The sequence below is a fragment of the Botryllus schlosseri genome, chromosome 11 (assembly GCF_051294905.1).
Source record: "Botryllus schlosseri isolate E-star chromosome 11, Bs_hap1, whole genome shotgun sequence".
Classification (NCBI taxonomy): domain Eukaryota; kingdom Metazoa; phylum Chordata; class Ascidiacea; order Stolidobranchia; family Styelidae; genus Botryllus; species Botryllus schlosseri.
This window is the reverse complement of record NC_137246.1, coordinates 4,374,327-4,392,092: the sequence shown is the minus strand read 5'-3', so window position 1 is coordinate 4,392,092 and position 17,766 is coordinate 4,374,327. Positions and strand designations below refer to the sequence as shown.

Below are 17,766 nucleotides of genomic sequence, written 5' to 3'. Positions count from 1 at the left end.
AGGTTTCGTTGCTTTCACAAGCACTTGCGGATTGCATTTGTAAAAATTTGGTTTGATCTGAGCACAAATGCGGCAACGAGCGCAGGTCTCACGGACGTCATTTAGGGAGAACGAGAGATTTTTCGAACGAACGAAATGATGCAGCCTTGTGACTCCTGGATGACCCAGAGTGTCGTGTATGCGATTTAGATTAGAACCCAACTCACAGGGTGAAATCGATGCGCAATACGAAGATGTGGTCCGCGAAAACATATCAGCCGCAACATTCAGTGCCCCCGGTTTGTGTACGATATCATACGAAAATTTAACAAGTTCGACACGCCACAGCTGGATTTTGGTATTTTTGATTTTACCTTTAGATTTGCCGTCAAACATGAACGCGACAGATCTTTGGTCAGTAACAAGAGTGAAATGTCTGCCATGTAAAAAATGAGCCCATTTACGAACTGCCGCGATAATTGAGGACGCTTCTTTCTCAACAGAGGAGTAGCGTATTTCACTTGGCGATAGTGCTTTTGACATGAACGCGACCGGTCGACCGTTTTGACTGAGGATAGCTGCAATGGCTGCATTGGAAGCATCACACTCTATTGTGAACGGACTTGTCTCGTCAATCCTACCAAGAGACGCGTCAACTAACTCGCGTTTTAAATCGTTAAATGCGATAGATGCATTTTCGGAAAGCGGAAATTTTTCGACTGAATACAAAGGACGGATTTTGTCGGAAAAGTTGGGCAACCATTTGGCATAGTAGGCAAACATACCACACACTCGTTTTAGTTCTGGGTTGTTGCGTGGCGGCAATAAATCGATTAACGGCTTTAGTCTTTCTGGGTCCGGTTTGATCACGCCATGCGACACGCGATAACCGAGCAAATCTATTTCCGTAGAACGGATGATCGACTTCGAATGATTGAAAGTGAGGCTGAATCGCTGAGCGGCATTGAGAAACGCGTCGAGATTTCGATCGTGGTCGTCCTTATCCATACCGCAAACAGTAATATTATCGAGATAAGCGAATGTGCCGGTGAGCTTGTTGTCTTTTATGACGTTGTCTATTATTCTTTGAAATGCCGAAACTCCGTTGGTGACTCCAAATGGCAATCGCCGGTATTGGTAAAGATTTCCAGCGGCTTCGAATGCCGTATACGGACGATCATCAGGTGATAGTGCCACTTGATAATACGCGGACTTCAGATCTAACGTACTGAAAACTTTGAAACGGGCGATGTTGTTGACTTGGTCATCGATCCTTGGTAAAGGATAGGCGTCTAGTAAGGTATACCTGTTGACCGTCTGAGAGAAGTCGATGACCATGCGCTTCTTGTGTCGACCGTCATTTACAACAAGAACCTGTGCTCGCCAAGGCGATGAGGACGGCTCGATGATTCCTTATTTCTCGAGTTTCGCAACTTCCGCTTTAATGAAATGTAGATCGGCTTCGCTGTATCTTCTGGATTTAGTGGCAATCGGTTTACAATTCGGTGTCATAAACTTGAAAATTTGCGGTGCTTCGACACACGCTTGAGCAACTCCGCATACACTGTACTTCTGATCTCGAGGGAGTTCCAAGGTATCTTTATCTCCGTCCATATTGAAAATGACCCGTTTATGCAAGTTCATGAAATCGAGACCAAGCACCACATCAGCGCATAAATCTTCCATCCCTTCAAGAGGGAATTCCGTATATTTCGTTTCGTTTACAAGAATATCCGGTCTGTAGAGTTCTTCAATCTTGCGGGAATGGGATTTAGAAGCAAATGTAACCGTAGAGGAGTACGGAGTGGATTTCAGGTCAATTTCGTTGGCGTATCCAGTGCTTATGAAGCTTTCCGCGGAACCGGAGTCGATTAAAGCAAATGTTATGTGGCAGCCGATCTTAACCACGATTCTTGCTTTTATGAGACATTTGGGTACTCCGATGGCGCTGAAGTATGAGATCATTGCAGTTACTGTTTTCCTGTTGTCGGTGGCCTTCTCATGCAAACCACTTCATAATGACCTAGGACTCCACAATAGCCACACTCGCTCCGTTTCGCTGGACATTTATATCGGGAGTGGAATGACTGACCGCAAAAAAAGCACTTCCGAGCAGGTTTGATTGTTTTGCTCATTGCGTTGAGTCGACTGTGAGTTTCTGTGGATGATAGTTCGACTTCGGGATTCAAAGATTTTTCCAGCGGTTCGACCCCGACAGATGAACATGGAGTGCTGCAATAGATACTAGAGCTTCGCTGGGCGAATTCTAATGAGCGGGCTTTTGAGATCGCCATTTCGAGGGTTACAGCCCCGTCACTTTCTAATAATCTCTGTCTGATAACGTTTGATCGGAGACCAGTAACGAAAGCGTCGCGGATGGACTCCTTGCGATGATCTTCCGCCGAGAGAGTCTTGAATGTGCAATCTTTCGCTAGATCTGCCAAGGCGCAGGAAAATTCCTCGATCGTCTCTTCGGGCTTCTGAATACGGGTTACTAGCATGTGGCGGACGAAGATTTCGTTCTTTTGCTTGATATAAATTTTGTCGAGAAGTTCTATTGCGGTATCGTAAGTCGAACTTTCTTCAAAATAGGAATAGACAGACGACGACACGAAATTCGTCAAGATCTTCAACTTATCGATCTGTGTATCTTGATCAAATGATGAAAGAAAATTATCGAAGGTCTTCTTCCAATGCTTATACTGTTTTTCAGCAGAGGCGGAGTCCGGACTGATATCAAACTTGTCTGGTTTCAGAATCCTTTGTGCCATAATTCTATGTTGCTTAAATTGTCGTAAACTGACTATTGCGTTGAATAACTAACTGAAGCTTTATTAAAGCAAAGGTAGGCCTAACCAATGTGGCTTTAAGCAACATAGAACACAACTGACAGCAGAACAGAAGAGAATAGAATGACACGGTAACGATAAGGCGACACTGTACTGTACAACGTAACTAATCAGATGAAAGTAATTATTGCCTAATTGCGGATCACCACACTGATGCATTTTAGTATGTAGAATTTAAAAAGAATCAAGCATATATGGATCGAATCATCCATTTAAAATAAGAGTGGGAACTTGATTGCTGATTTTGCATGGCATGAATGTCGGCAATTTTTGTGCGTAATAAAATAAGTCTAGCGTTCCTCATTACTAGGGCGACTTAATCTCGATCAAATTTTGACCTCGCGTATGTAAATTAGGTGCTTTCCCACAGAAATCTTTATTTCTGGTTGGAACTGTCTGTCATTACGAAGTAGTTAGGTCCGAGGAAACTAAATCTGGGCCTACGAAGAGTTCCAGTAGTTAATTAAAATTTGTTGTAGTACAACGAAATAACTTTCTTACATTCTCGGGTAGAAAGTGTCTGTCCTTACTAAGAGGCTTGCTACGAATGGAAGAAGAATGGTCAACAGTAGCCGTTGTTGGCTAGCAACACTAAAGTTGTGTGTACAGTACACAGCTGGTGACACACCGTGTTGCTTCATTGTGACAATTTTGTCTACATCACACAATTTTTCATCGTGTGCTTGTTGATATAAAAATCAATGCCCATTGCCCACGCAGACTTGCTTCAGTTGGGATATTGCGGTACGTTGCGTATAACACCATGCAAGCCTATTTGTTTCATTTGGCCGTTTTCTTTCCTTTATGATTCACAATGAGTAGACGACAATGGGTCGTCTTCAACGGGTCGTCTACAACGGTAGGTCGATAACTTGTGGTACAAGCTGTAAAATATCAATGATAAGCTCGCCCACATTGCAAGCATCTACGATACAAGCGAAATGCAGGTTGCAAAAAAAAATTTGACTTTGCAAACCATTCGACATTTTTGACCTAACGTTACAATTTTGACAAAATTTCATCTTTTCATGACATGTTAAAAACAATCGCCCTGATCATCACTTAATCCGGCTCGCTCATATTAGAAAACTTTCAAATGTCATTATTACTCAAGTGTCCCGCGCCGGTATGCACCTTTAAATCCTTCCATCCGAGAACAGAACTCTCTGCTTCAAAGCGTGAGCGAGCAGTATAAAATTACGGTCACTTTTTCGTTACAGAGGCCGTTATGCATGGCGGGGGCCCTGCACCATTAGTTACATAAGTTACCTTGGTCAAGTTGTATTTTTATGCTGGTCACCCTCCGACGTTCGCCAAGCCAGCATTTCCCCTGCAAATATGTCCTGATTGTCCACTCTGATAAAATGCACCCAGATAATTATGCAATGTCTGGAGTCGGTGAATTCGTCCAATGCTAGGCTAAAGCGGTACACACGGCATCGTGTTTCAGAACATGCGATAAAAGATCGACTGACATTGCTGTTACTCTTTTGGTCACGGTTGAATCGGACAACTGTAGCTTCGAAATATGTCAGGTGGTGTTATAATTGTTGCTAAGTTCCGGAAACAGTGAATACTCGCACAGTTATATTGAAATCACACCTTCTTTAGCAGATTTCCTGGGTTCATCGATATTCCCAGCAATTTTGAACGGTGTCTGCAATTTCGTCGGCAATTTTACAATGCCTCGAAATATGGATTGCTGGGCTTGACACCTAGCTAGCAACGTTTTTTCAAGATCAGGTTATATTTATAACACCAGACGAAACTGTCGTAGTATCATTTTAAGGTTCAACGCTTCGTTACGAATTGTGAAAACTGTTTTTCGACAAATATGACACATCGGTTTCCCATTATTATCTGGGAAAGCAAACCAGGCAAAGTTACAAACCCAGTTTTCGTCGTTTAATTTCCCATTCCTTGTTCTGTTTCTGTTCAAACCATTCGCGGTGAGTGAAAACTCTTTAAAAAATGTACTACGTAGCGGGATTCTCTTGAAACACAGTCCAACCTAATACAGATTCAAAACAATAACAATCTAAAGTCGAGCATATATCAAGAAACCAGAACACATCAAAAATGAGTAACCAAACGAAACAGAGACGGTGCGATAAGATAGCTCACCAGCAGGGCCGTGACAGCACTTCGTCGCCCCCCCAAAACGTTGGTCCTGGTCCCCCCGTAGGGTGATAACATAACTTCTGGGGGCTTCGCCCCCCAGACCCCCCTCAGGCTGTACGTTGTTTACCGCTGCATATCATTTATACTGGGTGTCCATTTAGTAAGTCAGTTTTTATCGCCTAAACGAGCTAAGCGCTAAAAAATTTTATAATTCATGACTGAATCGGGCAATATGATCAGGAATTGAATATATATATTGCTATCAATTTTTATCCTTTCTCCGCTCACGTAATCAGATTTACCGGTAGAGCTGAGTCAGGTATTGTCTTGGAAAATGTAGAGCCCGTAAATATTAAACATCTTCGGGCAGGTGGACCCGTTGGTATGACTTTGTTACATGATGTTATTTCGTGACCTCCTGTCTGCTATATCAAAAATATACAATCGCCTAAACGTACTAAACTAAAAGATCTCACGATTTCAAATTGGTATTTCTTCACTGGCATATAATTTTTCCCTGCGGGGTGGTATTTGTCTTGTGAGGTTCAGATTGCCAAGACAGGAACATTTAGGTGCCAGTCATTTACGCGCCTATGGACTATCAAACCCGCATGTATTTTGTATATATAACGAAGTTTTCGGTCAGCATAATGGCAGTCCTTTTCGGCCAAGGTTTTCTCGCTGCCGATCGTTCTGGCACACTTCTTGCAGTCGCATGTTACATGACCTAAAACTTTATACGTCTTGGTGCGTCGTGGCGAGGTAATGGTCGACGCTGATATGCCCATTTCTATAAATCTTGCGTATTTTTTCTTGTGGGAAGAGTACCAAATATTCAAGATACTTGGCAATTTGAAATCGCGCGCAGCGCGAAAAATTTTGGATAAAGTTGCTTAAATTTTCAAAAAATACTCTATAATTTATGCTAATTCACGAAATAATTTAGGACCCCCATCGAGCTCGCCCCCCCCAATTGGGGGGTTTGGGGTGCGGCAGTTACGGCCCTGCTCACCAGATACATTAATATGTAACAATGCCCTGCCAGTAATAATTGCGTTCATGATGAAAGATGTCGCGGGCCGCTAAATAAACCTCTGCGGGCCGCGGGTTGAGAACCCTTGCAGTAGCGGGTGTAGTAGGGGCATATGATTATATAGTAGTAGAACAACAGTGTATATTCCTGATTTCTCATAGCAAATTAACATCCGACAAAATCTGTCACATCTCGAAATTTTTCGTCGCGCTTGGCGCGAATTACATGCCCACGATATTTGCAACGTGTTTCCATCTATACAGTGGTCCATTAGATTCATGTAAAATTAATTGCATGTACTTTTAGATAGCCAATACTCCCATCACGCTAGCTCGGGTCATTTTCCACAAAAGTTTTCGACCTTGGTATTTTATCACGCAGCGAACAACGTGTCGAAATCGAAGAAAGAGGCAGTGTACCACTTTTGAGTGGGAGCCTTTTTTCATTAATGATGCTTTGAAGCATTTTGGTTAGTTAGTTATTATATTTGTATTTGAGAGCTGCAAAATTAAATCTTCAGAATGTTTCTTCATCGTATCATAAATGATGATACTGTGTGGTTTTGTGACCCGCAACCTCACATGAAAGTTATATAATAAGGGTTGCCTTGTATTAAATACATTCATGTTCAAGTTATTAACTGGGTGCAGTACTAAATTCAATGTGAGCAAAGATCTCTACCACTAACTGCGTGGATTTACTAGCCCAAAAAGGCAATAAAACAGAATCCACTACAATTAAAGTCCCCTTATTGCCCGTATTGCCAATCATTTGAAATTTCGGAAGAAAGTTTTGTAAAGCATTTCAAAATGCTGAAATTGATTTCAGTTTAAAGATATTGTTGTTAAGGATTAGGCCTACCATACGTCCTCTAAGAGGATTTGTCCTCATTTTCGACTTTTTTGAAATAGTGTCGGAGGACGCCCAAATGTCCTCTTTTTTGAGATTTTGTCCTCTTTTTTGAGAATTTCGGTTACATATAGCGCAAAACTTGACTGAAATACAAAAAATCAGCACTGTAGTAAAGCCACGGCGGCTATTTCAGGAGCCGAGCCGGAAAGTTGACCTTTTTTTTAGTCAACTAACTGATAATGTGGAAGAAAAACATCTTTTTCGGGAGCTGAGCCAGTACGTTTACCTTTTTTAGTCGACCCACTACGAAGTGCAAAAAATTTACTAATTTCTCAGGATTTTCCTCCGGTGTTGCAAGTCTGAAAAATTTGAAAAAGTGTCCCTTTTTCAGATTTTGAAAATATGATAACCCTATTGTTATTGTTGTTGCTCAAAGTAAGCTATTCTCTTGTGCCCAATGTCACTATTTCTTAGTAGCTGATACGGCTTCGGCGAATCACTATCCCGCTTGGTATACTCATTGACACATTCAAAAGCAGACTGCTTCAGTAAGAATTTATTACGGTAATGGCACAAGGAATATCGATGAAGGGTCCATGTCGCCGGCGGGAAATGATTTCACGGCGTACACGAGGTCGGGTCTGCGCGTCGAGACGGGTCAACAATTTGATACACACTGCCAGCCACACTTCCCGGGAACGGATGACTTGTCGACAGCATGTACAGTTCGCCTGTAAAATATGCACCGCACGACTCTGGTGACTCGCTTCGGGATGCCATGATTTAGGTTGCAAAGACCTAATTTAAATCCTGGGTTCTTATTCTGCTGCTGTAGCCTCGGCCCACTTACAGATTAGAAACAATTCGATCCCTCGCCTATTCTAGAATGACTCCAATCTTTATTGTGAGTAGTAAGAGTAATTTGGGTATTATCGCAGTAAACTGGGCGGAACAGATGTAAATTGGGACAGAAGGTTCTTACGTTGACGCAACAAGTCCATCGGTTTCCAGAGGTGGTGGCCAAAGTAGTCAAGAAAAATACTCAAGTAGACGTAGAAATTGCAAGGCAAAATGTAATTCGGTACGAGTAGAAGTAGTCATTTAAAAAAATCATCCTTAAACTACTTCAAGTAAAAGTACAATAAGCTGGCTTTAAATCTACTCTCGTAAGTAATTAGTTGTGAGATCAGTCATAAATACGCTCTCGTGGACTGTCAAAAGATGGAAAGTGAGCTGTGCGGAAATTGCAGAGGGCTGGGTTCGTGCTGCCTACAATTCGACTAAATCGCGGGTTGCAACTTGTGTTTACCCAGGCACCCCATTTCAGATGATGGCATGGAATGGTTCCCTCCTACAAAGCCCGCAGATGAGGTGAATACCAATACGGAGTTGTATCAGATACTGCATGAACGATGTGCGCGATTAGTATACGTCATCCAAAAATATAGTAGTTTGTAAATATGCAATTTTACTTCGGGAAGAATCTTTATGAAAGGTAATTTACTGTTAATACTCAGCGAAAACAGCCTCTCCCTCTCCCTCTCACTCTCTATCTCTCTCTCTCATTGGACGTATATAATACTCATACCTTACAAACTGTTAATAGCGAAAAGTAAGTAATTAAATCACGGAAAATCAGATAGAAGTAGCGGGAGATTTAAGCTACTTGAGTAAGTACTTGAAATATGGGAAACTGTGCTTCGAAAAAGTAGAAATACTTCGTTGCTGACCACCATTGTTGGTTTCTCAAAGCAAAACATGAAATGGTGTCTACAGGACTCACCCGTCTCGTCTTCTCCGAAGGAAAGAATGTTTCTGGCGTAAAATCGCTGTAAACCGCCATTCACGCATACTTTCTCTGTCGCCATGCAAATGTTGCGTTTAAACCACTTCCCGTTCTTTCCTTGACGTAGAGAGATGAGTCTCCTGTGTAATTCAAGCAGTGTAAGTATATATTCCTCCTGTATCCGTAGAGATTGTGCTTCCAAATCGACCGGATCGATCGCCGGACTTATCGTCGTGGATTCGAAATTACTCACCCAGATGTAAAATCTCCAAAAATGTAACGTCCATTCAAATTTGGATATTGACACCCTCTGTACACATAGCCACCGGTAACGGATTTTCCAACTGAGTGCGGGTATGCGTATATTGGTCTTTTGTGTTCTTCTGATGAAAAGATACAGTTTTCAGTTGGCATTTCAGGCCAGACTAGTTTTAGACTAGAATATCAATGCATTTATATTAATGGCATCATTAAATTATAATGGACATCACAATGATTGAGGTTGATTACATAACACATATGGATGGAATACGAAAATGCTCACTTACTTATAAACTTTTTGTTACATAGATTGGTATCGAAGCAGCTGTGCCCTTCGTACGCCCGCCAGCCGTAGTTCGCTCCCTTTTCGATGATGTCTATTTCTTCGTATTTACTTTGGCCGACGTCTCCGCAAAATATTCTTCCCCGTCCCTCTCCTGGAAAGCATTTGGAATATACCTGGCTTGTTAATTCAGATACTCCTATTCCAGTGGTTCCCAGCGTGAGCGATATCGCCCCCCTCACCCCTCTCTCAGTAAGCGATTTTGAGACACGAAGGGACGAAAATACCAAAGGGGCGACTGGGGGCAAAAATCTTGGAGCGACCATGTAGTGAGATATATTAATTAACACGGTCAGAAAATGCACGTGAATACGGCTAATTTTGCATATGACGTGAAATAAAAAGGTCAACACAACGGAAAGTAGACGCGGAAACCGGTTTTCCGAGCACCTACCATCTCGACAAAATGGCCTCTTATTAGTAAATTTACCAGCCAACAGAGTTGGGTGAATAGATTTCCCGATTAAATGTCGTCTTCTCGGATCCGTAAATATGGAGTGTGAAAATTTGAGTCGATATTGATCGGAGGGCGATGTGTCGAAAAAGGTTGGGAGCCACTGTCCTATTCCAAAGAAATGCTGAGGTGCTACGTCGCCTTTATTTTGCGTTTTTGTTGATTTGTTGTCGATAACTAGGTGTCAAACGTTTTTAGTTTCCTTGTGTAACACTTGGACACGATCAGAAGAAGATGAACTAGACATGTTGATTCATAATCGTTATTCAAATAGCGGTAGTAAGTAATAGTATATAGTTGTCGTTGAAGCATAACACATATCTCTATACATTTGGAGTTGAGAAATCTAGATTTGCATGGTCATTGATCATGCTATCTAAAAAAAGTTTCCAATTCACAGATATATACCAATTCATTTCAATTACTGGATGAACAAAGTCACACCTGTCGGACTTCCTCTGTCGACACTGCACCGCCACATATTTCGCACTCCCAGCGCGTAGATTTCCGGTAAATAATCGGGATCGTCTACGAAAGGATTGTCTGTTGGAATTCCGTAAGGTTGGCCAGTGGCACCGACCAGATTTACATCGATCCTCAGTACTTTTCCAAGGAGAACTTTCCTGAAAGTGTGGCGTAAGGCATGTGAAAATACGCCTAAGAATGTGAAATAGGCACTCAGTTCGCTAAACACAACAACTTGGATAGCTCTGTTGCAATCGAGGTAGTTTGTCTAGTCTAGTGCGATAATAGCCAGACTCAAACTGTTTTCTGCAAGGTCAAAAGATCAAGCGATTTGGGCTTGCTTCAATCTGGTGCTAAATCGCAATGAGCTATGAACAGACTTGTACGGACTATCAATCTAGTTATTGGACGGTCCTCCAACTACTTCTTTTCAGTATTTCTAGTTCTAGTTGTAATTGCGGATATAAAAAAAAAGCTGCGGAACAACTAGAAACACATGACGCCGTTTGGCGTGAACCGTGATACCCGGGTTCTGTTGTGTGATGCTGTTGCAGCCATTGCTAGCTCAAGAGTCTTCATTCCTGGGCCGGAATATGCTGATCCAGCCTATAGGTGGAATAAGACAGAACGGCCAGAACGGCAAAAGTTGGCGGATTATTTTCTCGGTATATCTGCAACATCTGCGCCCAACAAGAGGGAGTTCTCTCATACCAGATATCTGTATTCCCATAAGAAAAAGAAAAACTCAAGTAAAAGATATTTCCCTGTGTGATGCGCATTTGCTGCGATCACCAACAGCTCATCTAGTACTCATCTATAGTTTATCTAGTACTCTGGTAGTTCTGTCTGTTTGATTCGTCAGTATATTTGTTGTAATGATGTTCATGTGAAAAGTCAATCCGAATCCGATAACATAAAACATAATGAGTTACTTCAAACTTTAACATGGTAAGCTGTATTTTAGTAGGTTAGTTGTGGATTTTTAAGGTCGTTAGTTCTATAGTTCGATAGTTCTAGTTGCGCATGTTTAAAATTTAGTAATTTGTATAAGTCTGGCTATGAGTTATGACAGAAAATTTATCCCAGGCGACGGCATTATGAATGCTAAGTCGTTATCCCATCACTGATGAGGTTGGTAGAGGTGAAATTCTCCTTACACGAGGTCACGAATCATGCTGACCAAGTCAAATACTTGGGAATGCGATGTAAAGACGCTTACTTGTTTTGTGCGTTTCCAACGGGCCCGAACGGATCTCCCCCATACCCGCCGTCGCCGGTGAAAATATAAAGATAACCGTCGATGCCGAACAAGAGCTGTCCCCCGTTGTGGTTGAAAGCTGGCTCTAGGACCGTCAGAATGGTTCGTTCAGTGGAAATATTCGCAAGGTTCTTGTTATCGTTAGATACCTGTTGGCGTGAATTGATATTAGTGCGAAATATCTCGTGAAAGTTATAGACTCGAAGAGTCATAGCATACGGAGGAACGAAATAGACCGGTGGTGATTACCGATGAATATGCCATGGCCCGTTTACCGACAAAATTAATAATCAACATGAGGCATTTGTGAGAACGCGAAGGTATATTTTCTACATCGCATGGCAGAGTACAGATCTAGTCGCGAGGAAGAGAAGAGAATGTATTCACACCAATAGGTGGTAAACGAAAATATAAATTATGTCTCAGAAATATAAATCAAACGCAACATTTCCATCCGAATGCTGATTGGCAAATTAGAATAAGCACGAATGGATCACGAAGGAACGGAATAAGGTATGCACCGTAGGCACGCAGTATTTATATATTTTATACAATGCTTTACAACCTGAATCAATCAGGACCATCTCTTCTGCAAAGAAGCCAAGAAAAACAAGCTAGCGATTGCATATATACAGATGAAGAACAATGCAGATTGATAATACTGAGTGGCTCAAACCGTGAATTGAGCGAGTTGAAACACACAAATAAGACAATGTTGTTCAGTCGCTAACAAGTACGGTCAAATATTCGATCGAATTATGAAATAGGCTATGTTTTGGGTGTGAATACACATTGCATATCTAGTACGGGATAATTCGAAGTTGAAGTGAGCAACTGGGTCATTTTGAATTTCAGTGCTTAACTCCGTGATGTCATCGCCATGTCGATGACACAGACCTTCAAGACGAAATGCACTCGATACGATTGCCACACCACACTTCGATCACCATTACATACGGAGGACAACCTTAGTCTAAAAATTGAAATGGTGACATTTGATCACAGGACAAGATACATCGACGCAGACTAATAGCATTTCTCGAAAATATAGCATCGCTAGAGAGAAAGAATCTTTATTTTTCATCGAATCGAAATACGTTACAAACAGACAGCAATAATAGTGGTACAGAAAATACGCACGCACAGTATTCGGTATCAGATATGGATGATCGATACGACCTTGTAGGTCAACTAGTCTGACCACACCCGCTAAGTACTGGATGCTGTTCGCAGCGACCGTAATACATAAAAACCACTCTCCTGTCATATTACCTTCATTTCACTTATCTTGATATGATGTTGGCCGCCGATCAGCAGGGTGTAGTAGAGATAAAACAGACCATTGTCGGTGTGATTCGGATGGAAAACGATGTCCAGCATTCCCCGTTCGTCGTAAGTACTGCAAAATGCCACATAAGTTCTGAATGCCAGCTCAGTGAAAGATGTATACTTACTATGCTCTCACCAATACCAAATCTCGCAAGTCGAGAAATGGTTTCGGTAGCTTGTTCCACGTCTTCGTAAAAACCCACACAACCCCGACTTGTTCCACGACGAAGGATCTGAAAGTGTCAGGTCAGGCATCATTTATCTGATGCCAAAAAGAAATGGAACGTTTTCATGTTGGAATTATACTTCATGAGGCATTAGACAAGCTACATTAAAAGCAATTTTCATTTGTTACACGCCTGGGCGTCTATCGTCCTAATAACATTGCACGCTGTCATCAAAACAACGCGATTCACCAGATAATCTTAGCAGCGATCAACGAGCCTGAAAAACGCATAGGGGGGAGAGTGCTTCTTTTCACATCAGTGCTCGAAATCATTGCAGGAGTTGATAATTAATCGTGCTGAGCTCTAAAGTAAGCCAATAGCAGTTGTTCCTAATTTTTACTAACTTGCGGAACACTTGCGCTAATCTGCAAGTTTCCGCGACCCAAAATTTTCCCTTGGTCATAAAAACAAAAATATACACCATAATACACTGTACTAAGTGCGCTGTGAATCAACATAGAGGTAAAAGAACAAAGCCATTAAAATATCATTTTCACACAAAACGAAGACATCATATCAGATATACCTCGGTTGTTAAAGGCGGAGCCTCACCTTGTAAAGTGTTATAGTATCGTTCCAAACAGCGTGATTCCAATGGTTTAGTTACAAATGAGCTTATAAATATTGGAAATAGTATTTGCATTTCATAAGGACGGAGTTGCGATTTTGAACCCCGGACCTCTCCTGCGTACGCCACTGCCCACAACGAATATCACTACTATAGTCAGAATTCGATTTCTGATCGGGCCTAGAACTCCAATGATGGCCAATCGCATCATCACAAATCATATTTATGAGTAGATTTGGTGTCTTTACTTCCAATAAACCCCTGAAACGGGCTCACGGAACCCCTAGTGTTCCATGGAACACCAGTGAAGAACCACTGGCATATATTAATGGTAATATGGTGCAAGGTAACATTTTCATGATACAGGAAATCAAAATTCGTGATTGATGCGCCTAAATATAAATTTACATATTGATGACACGACCATAGATTGGTTCCAATACCTTTTACGTAAAAGTCGGAGCTTGTTGGCTATGGCACGGTTGTGTACATAGCACATGAGGATTAATAAAACACATGACCTTATTTTCGTCATTAATTGCGAATTGCAAATTATGAAATGCCATATCAAAGTGGATTATATTGTATTGTATATTGTAACAATTCTATATTATTAGAGTTCGCATTACACGCATTCCGTCGCAAACTGACAGAAAATAATCCATAGCCATCGAATATTTCGTTACAGTCGTGTTACCTTCCAGTCCCGTCATTGGCGTGCTTCAAGGACAAAGGATTACGTAAATCCTTTGCGACTTCCTTCACGCAAAGATGAGTGCAAAACCTTTCTGCAAAATTTAGCAACATTGACAATAGAACAAGGAGCGCATTGATAAATTATCGTACTAATCATAATCATAATTTAGTCGTCGAAGGCGAGGAACAGCAGGGAGATAAGATAGCAAGTACAAAACACGTTGTTGTCCATTACGACCTTCCTCGGTTATTATGCCCTTTATCGTATTCAAGGTTGGTGAAACAGCATTCTCGCCCCTACGCAGATTTGGGACATTGCGAAGTCACAAAATTACGACTAATATGTAGCTATGTCGCATGTGGTTGATGAATTCCACAGAAATAGCAACGAAAAAGTATATTCATAGTGAAATAAATCCCAGTATTTCTGGATGACACTCGTCACGGGTAATCGTCACAACTTAAATATTTGAAAACAGCATTGTATATCAACAATCATATCACGACATGACGTAAACGACATGAAACCTCGAATAACCATGACGAAGAGAGCGTTTTAGCTCAATGTTCTGTTTTAGATGGTAGATGATCTCCTCTTAGCACAAGCTTGGTCGACTCCAAGGCACACAATTGAAAGTGTGAACGGCCTCTCGCGACAACGCGAAATTTTTCGCCTCGATAATGTTTCGCACAAACAGGATTAGCCTGTTGAACAGCAAGTTGACGAGTGTCAGCCGAAAATATTCTGGTGCATTTCAATGCGATTTGCAAAATAATTTAGGGCCCTATTGAGTTCGTCCGCCCTTTCAATTGGGGGGTTTGGGTGCGGCAGTTACGGCCCTGTACGTAACTATACGCGCAATATAGAGGTGACCAAAACTTACTGTTTCCGCTGAAGGGATTGCGCCTGTTGTAAAACCGAACAGTTCCAAGGCCTCCAGACAAGAGCGTGTTGTTGAGCAAATCCGGATAGCAATAGTCAATATCGCTAGGTAAGACCGCGTCGCAGAAAGCGCCTTGATTGCTTTCCGCCAGTTTGATCAGCTTCGTGTCATTTGTAATAGCGCCCACGATTCCAGAGCAACTCATCATGATTTTCAGGCAGTAGGATTTACACAATCCCGGAAACGGCGCATTCTTCAATCCGCTCTCCGCGTCGTAAATATGCGCGGCGTAAGGCGAACATTTCTGTTAGAATATAATAAACACTTATTTAGCATGTATAATGAATATGAATATGAATATTTAGAATTCTATGACAAAAAACTTTTAGCTTAAAACGAAGTTCAGACCACCTCGTGAGCTTAATCGAATTCGAGATCAGAGGTACGGAGTATTTTAGCAGTTTCAGAGTACTCAAGCTTATACTCAAGCGGCTACACGATTAGATTACTCCCACTTTACTTCTCAGTTTCAAGGCATAACCACTTAGTTCTTAGACTTCGGATTTTGTAAACTAGAAAGTAGTTTGTGATATTCTTGTATCTTGTATCTTGTGAAAGAATAATAGCGATTTGGCGAAATAGCCCCTGCATAACAGTAACTGAATTTATTTTCGACATTTTCGTCACTTTGTAGTGTCCCTAGGCATTTTGCGATAGAAGACAAAAAGCCAACCCCGATTAACCTCTTTAACCTTTAACCCAGTTGCAGAGGTTCCGCGGACATCGTAGGACACATTCAACCCATACATGTGATTTGCGATGATACGCCGGTTTTGGCCATTATGGGTTGCAGGTAATTAAGCCCGATCAGTGGCCGAGTCGTGACTGTTGTGGTTGACCGTCGTGGTCAGTGGCATACGTTGGGAACTTGGAGGTTCAACATTGCAACCCCGGCGTTTTGAATTTACATTTATATCCCTAATATTCAGAAGATCATTTGTAATTACACAATTGGTATCACGCTGCTGCGTTTAGACAATGCGATGACATTTCCCTCGCATTTCTGGTATCGGAAAGGGAGCAGCAGACACGTTACACTGATTTGCGATAAATATTCATTTTAATGTTTCCGTTTTGTGTGAAAATTGTGTTTTGATCGTTTTGTACGTTGCTCATGTCATTTTGTGAGCCATACAGAAATCTATATCAATTTATTTGATGTGTAGTTCGATGTGTGTTGTGGTGGATTTTTTGTTTTTCTGACTCAGCGATATTTCGGGTGGGGCTCCCCGAAGACTTGAAGATTATAGAGTAAGTGTTATGCGGGTTAGTAAAGATTGAGAAAAACTGCTCTAAAACTTTGAAATTATGCGACGTCTTGATCAAATCTACATTTTGAAACTAATTCTTAGTACTTTTCTTATATTTATTCTCCACTTCCTATTAAAGTAGTTTAATCACGACATGTGAATCTCTACTTGGACTTGTAACGGAGTAAAACTTGACGGCGTTAATTCTAAATCTACGTAAGTTCCACGCTGACTACTCTAATAAAATCCGGATGACGGCAATCTTTGGACCTGTTTGTCGTTCAGGGGCCTGGAAATACATGGTTGAATGTAAAAAATATTCCTTACAATTCATATTTGAATAAGTGTCTTTGCTGCCTGTAATGTGTTCCTCCCCCAGTTGATATTATTGATGATCGCTTCAACTATCATATCACCTCCTTCGTATAATTGAATTATTTTCTCTACATACTCTGTTGAAAACTATAGTCTGACATTTACAAAGGAGGATCTCCATCAGCAATTTCATTTACACTATCAACAAACATTTTATCGCCTCACACATATCCTTATGTTCACGCAAATTCGTAATCTACAGATTTAGCATGCTGCGTGTTACCTGACATAATAACGTCTTGACAAAATCTTGGCATACGGTGGGCAATCCATCATCACTTTCCAATTGTTTTGTCAAACGCTGATATTCTGCACCAATGTCGGCGTCATCAGATCCAGTGCAACATCCGAATCGCTGGTAATCATCACAGGTTTGCAGCTTTTGTGCCGGCCTGCAGCATGCGAAAAAGCAATTAGTATGCATAACACCCGCCTGCATTTGTGATCGGCGAGTGTCATCATTATTCAAATTCCATTTGTAGAACATTTGTTACATATGTGATATGTTATGATATCCCACTGAACTGTGAGCTCAGCGTCCCTATCTAACCAAAAAACACTTCCTTTCCGCAGACTTCTCATCTCCTAATCAACTGCAATCCCACAATCAAATATATATACATTACCGGAAAGGTGGAGCAAAATCTAGGCATTGTGGATGCGACTGGACGCACGCAATCGACACTGTAAGCACAGCAATCTTCAAGACTTCCATCATACGCAGAACAGTCCTCCAATAATATCATTCTTGATTTACCTCCTACATGTTTTTATACACAAAGCATTATAATCGCCTTCGGCGTAAAACGTTGTCGCTGATTAGATAACCGCCTACATGAAACAAATGCAAAGAGAAATTGATAGTTGACAGTTACATAACATATATAACATGTTATACATAACATATATAATAGCTTTACACACATATACATATGTGCGCTTTGCACGCTTGTATTGGTGAAATTTTTGTATCTTT

General features: G+C 41.3%; 2 protein-coding genes across 2 annotated transcripts in view; both read right to left on the bottom strand.

Annotated features, from left to right (window-relative positions):
• Window positions 1-17,766, bottom strand: part of LOC145450963 (4-galactosyl-N-acetylglucosaminide 3-alpha-L-fucosyltransferase FUT5-like) — a 263,546-nt gene that overhangs the window by 43,794 nt on the left and 201,986 nt on the right. The window lies entirely within an intron of this gene.
• On the bottom strand, window positions 7,376-17,573 carry LOC145450958 (HHIP-like protein 2). Its single transcript, XM_080329446.1, has 12 exons — window positions 17,417-17,573; window positions 17,014-17,182; window positions 15,106-15,409; window positions 14,223-14,313; window positions 12,856-12,963; window positions 12,674-12,800; window positions 11,363-11,550; window positions 10,123-10,301; window positions 9,169-9,318; window positions 8,874-9,003; window positions 8,618-8,760; window positions 7,376-7,565 (listed from the first exon to the last, which is right to left on the bottom strand). The coding sequence occupies exons 1-12, from the start codon at window positions 17,506-17,508 to the stop codon at window positions 7,453-7,455; spliced, it is 1,794 nt and encodes a 597-aa protein (XP_080185572.1). The 5' UTR covers window positions 17,509-17,573; the 3' UTR covers window positions 7,376-7,452.

Excerpts from the sequence above, each read along its gene's own strand:
- LOC145450958 (XM_080329446.1), bottom strand. The coding sequence starts at position 17,508 with ATGATGGAAGTCTTGAAGATTGCTGTGCTTACAGTGTCGATTGCGTGC. Across the intron at positions 12,801-12,855 it reads TTGGTATTGGTGAGAGCATA|TACTTACGACGAACGGGGAA; the intron begins GTAAGTATACAT and ends GGCATTTTGCAG. Across the intron at positions 9,319-10,122 it reads CGACAGAGGAAGTCCGACAG|GAGAGGGACGGGGAAGAATA; the intron begins GTGTGACTTTGT and ends AATGCTTTCCAG.